We start from the raw sequence: 3,832 nt of genomic DNA on the forward strand, positions 1-3,832 counted from the left end.
CTGAACAGAAGACTAAATAGTTGGACTAAACAAGTCTTCAGACCTCTCCAGACCTTCCTTGTCATTCCAGCACAACCATCCCCTCTCGGCAACCCCCACTCTGCTCCCCAAACACAATGCACTCTCTCCCCAGTACCTTCGCAGGGGCTGTGCCCTGCTTTCCTACAAATTCCTAAAAGTACTTTTGCCCTCCTCTGACTAACTCTACCCACGCCCAAGGCTCAATCAAGCTCATTCACAAACCCCCGTACACCTCCAGGCAAAGCAGTATCATCTTACTGCTCTAAGCTTATAATATCTATCAATGAGCCCTTGGCTATGAACTCCTAGGACCATCCTCCAAGCCCCCGGTCTGCACTTGGCTGTTGCACGGAACCAGAGCAGGCAGAAAGCATGGTGTGCACACCTCCCCCCAGACCACACGTCCGGGAGGAGCCTAGAGGCTAAGGCATCCATCCAAACCCAACTCCCCCAGGGCCTGTGGCTAGAGGCTCACTGCATACCAAGAACTCACAGGAACAGGCAAAAAGCATTTTAAGGACAGAGGGAGCAGTGGCATGCTCCTTTACACCCCGCCCATCACCCATGGGTGGGCATGAAGATGTATTAAAAGTTGGGCTTAAAATATTGTTTTGTGCATCCCTTGCGGCACACTGAATTCTCAAAGAAGAGTATACATTCTCTAGTTCCTATCAGTCAGTTACTATCATGGAGCCTGAAAGAGAATAGTCACTAAGGAGGAGGTCTCAGGCTTGGTAAATGAGTATGTGTTTATGTACATGCATACACATGTGCACACACAAACATACCCGTATGTGTGTGCACGTACATTCACACAGTATAAGGTTTCCTACACCTGTATGCCACTTGGAAGGAGGAAGGGTGGGAAATGCAAATGAAAACACCATCTGTTAAGCTCCCTGTGTGCCAGGCACTGTACTAGGCGCTTCACATCCAGCATTCTGGTGAGAGGTCTGCGGTAGGGGACTGGATAGTGGCCCCCCCAAAAAGGGGCACCATGTCCCAACCCTTGGAAACAGGGTCTTTGAGGATGTAACTACGTTAACGGTCTCTAGCTCAGGGAGACCATCCCTGACTATCTGGGCAGGCCCTACATCCAGCAACCAGAAGTGAGGACACACAGCAAAGGTGAGGTCAGAGACTGGGGCGATGCGCCACAGGCCACGGAATGCCTGGAGCCACGAAGAACGGGCTGGAGCCCCTGGATGGAGCAAGGCGGTGCTGACATCCTGCACCTCCGGCCTCCAGAACAGGCAGAATGGATTTCCGTGGTATTCAACCACTGAGTTAGTGAATCTTCGCCCCAGCACTCCTAGGAGACGAATACAAGGCCCGTACGTTCTCTCTGCCCCTCACGGGAGCGGGTCCAGTAGTAAACACACGTTCATGAATCAATTGGTCGCCAAGATGCTTTTTCACTTTTTTCTTTTAATCTTTAAAAAAATTTTTTAATGTTTATTTATTTGGGGAGGGAGGGGCAGAGAGAGACGGAGACACAGAATCTGAAGCAGTTCCGAGCTCTGAGCTGTCAGCACAGAGCCCAATGTGGGGCTCGAACTCACAAACCACAGGATCATGACCTGAGCTGAAGTCGGACGCTTAACCGACTGAGCCACCCAGGTGTCCAAGTCATAAAAATGTTTAAGTAGAAGTCTCCTCATTCACAGACTGCAGGCCTGAGATGGGAAGGCTTGTTCTATAATAAAAGAAGCCGTGAACTTCCCTAAAAAGGTAGGTGACCTGGCTGAGGGGACCAGGCGTGGGTGTCTATACCAAGGGCCTCTGGTGGAATCCCTACATAAAGGGGAGAGCTTCCAGCAAATCTGCCTGACTTTTCCCAGGGGACGCACAAAGGCAGCAGACAGGGGGAGAAGGAGTCCACCCCACAAGGAACTGAGACTCTTCCCCGGGAGAGATCGTTGGTTTGAGAAACATCACCACCGCCTGGAAAACGGGCCCCTAAGCCTGGGATTCCACAGGTGGGGATGCACAACGAGAGAACCCACCTGCCTCCGACTGCGAGGCCCCAAGGCCACCCAGCTCACTGGCACTTCGACATCAAGAAAGGGGAACATATCCATTTCTCAAAGGCATGTGACATATACACATGAGAATTTTGAAAATTCACAAGAAGCAAGGGGCCTTAGTCGGTTGAGCATCTGACTTTGGCTCAGGTCATGATCTCATGGTTCGTGGGTTCGAGCCCCACATTGGGTTGTAGAGACTACTTAAAAATAAAAATCTTTGGGGTGCCTGGGTGGTTCAGTTGGCTGAGCACCCGACTCCGGCTCAGGTTATGGTCTCACAGTTCATGAGTTCAAGCCCCACATTGGGCTCACTGCCGTCAGCACAGAGCCCACTTCGGATCCTTCTGTGGCCCCCTCTCTGCCCCTCCCCCGCTTGCATCCTCTCAAAAATAAATAAAACATTTTAAGTAATAATTAATTAAAGAAAAGAAACTCACAAGAGGCAAAATGCGAGAGAAAGTCCGTCAACTTACACATAGAATCCTTGCGAGTTATCAATGATGTTATAAATCATCTGCGACTTGACAGAGCTGAGGTTCTCCATGGCAGCCGCACCGCCGTTATTCTTGATCCACTCCAGGACCAAGCCCATGACATAGATGCTGAAATAAAGGTTAAAAAAAAAAATCCATCTAGTTCAGCTCTGCAAAAGTGGAAAGATATTTAAGCCAACCATGTTTTGCAGCAAGCACCCTCCCCACCCCCACACAGTTAACCCTTCATTTCCTACCCTCAGAGCCCATACTTCATAGTTCGTACCATTCACTCCTTTATTTTCTATTTCTCTGGGCCCACGATTTGGAGTGTATGGTTGTGGAAGACCTGAGGCAGTGTTCGCCTTCTCCACCACAGAGCCCTCTACCTGGAGGGAGCGGTGGGGTACAGTAATGGGAGCATGGGCTCCGAGTCCGTTTTGACTCTGGTCCCACTGCTGCCACTAATTAAGAACACTACCCAGGTATGGAAACCAACTTGACAATAAACTATTTGTAAAAAAAAAAAACACACACACAAAAAAGAAAGATGGGGCGCCTGGGTGGCTTAGTCGGTTAAGCGTCCGACTTTCGCTTAGGTCATGATCTCGCGGTTCATGGGTTCGAGCCCCGCGTCGGGCTCTGTGCTGACTGCCAGCTCAGAGCCTGGAGCCAGCTTCAGTCTGTGACTCCCTCTGTCTCTGACCCTCCCCTGCTCACACAGTCTCTCTCTCTCTCCTAGAAATAAAAACATTAAAAAAAATTTTTTAACAAAAACAAAAACAAAACACAAAAAAAACACTACCCAGGAGTAGTCACCTTGGGAACCCAAACCCCGGCTTTCCCATCTGGAAAAAGGGACACCTCACCCTACGGTAGACAGCTGGCATTTTAGCTGCCCCGATCCTCCTAACCCCACGCCCACCCAACGGGCAGATCCAGCAGGGTCCCTCGCCCTCTGGTGTCAGAGGTGGGCAGGGCACCTAACAGGGCCAATCAGAGCCCTCCCTGAGATTCTCTGACCTGGGCGTGAGGACAGAGGCAGGCCTGTGTGCTGGTGGAAGTGTGAGACGCTAGTAAGAACACGTGACAGAGACTCGTCTGAGAAAAAGAAGCCAATGTTCCAGCACAAAGAAGCAAGGATCAGTGGGGCGCCTGGGTGGCTCAGTCGGTCAAGCGTCCGACTTTCGCTTAGGTCATGATCTCATGGTTCGTGGGTTCGAGCCCCGCATCGGGCTCTGTGCTGGCTGCCAGCTCGGAGCCTGGAGCCTGTTTCAGTCTGTGACTCCCTCTCTCTCTGACCCTCCCCTG

General features: G+C 51.0%; 1 protein-coding gene across 1 annotated transcript in view; it reads right to left on the reverse strand.

Moving 5' to 3' along the window:
- LOC144227667 (phosphoserine aminotransferase) overlaps positions 1-3,832 on the reverse strand; it is a 32,158-nt gene that overhangs the window by 10,691 nt on the left and 17,635 nt on the right. The window contains exon 7 of the mRNA XM_077759352.1: positions 2,522-2,650. Within this exon, the coding sequence (XP_077615478.1) occupies positions 2,522-2,650 (129 nt within the window). The remainder of the gene's footprint in view (positions 1-2,521; positions 2,651-3,832) is intronic.

Source organism: Crocuta crocuta, unplaced genomic scaffold (genome assembly GCF_008692635.1).
Source record: "Crocuta crocuta isolate KB4526 unplaced genomic scaffold, BGI_CrCroc_1.0 scaffold41, whole genome shotgun sequence".
Lineage (NCBI taxonomy): Eukaryota > Metazoa > Chordata > Mammalia > Carnivora > Hyaenidae > Crocuta > Crocuta crocuta.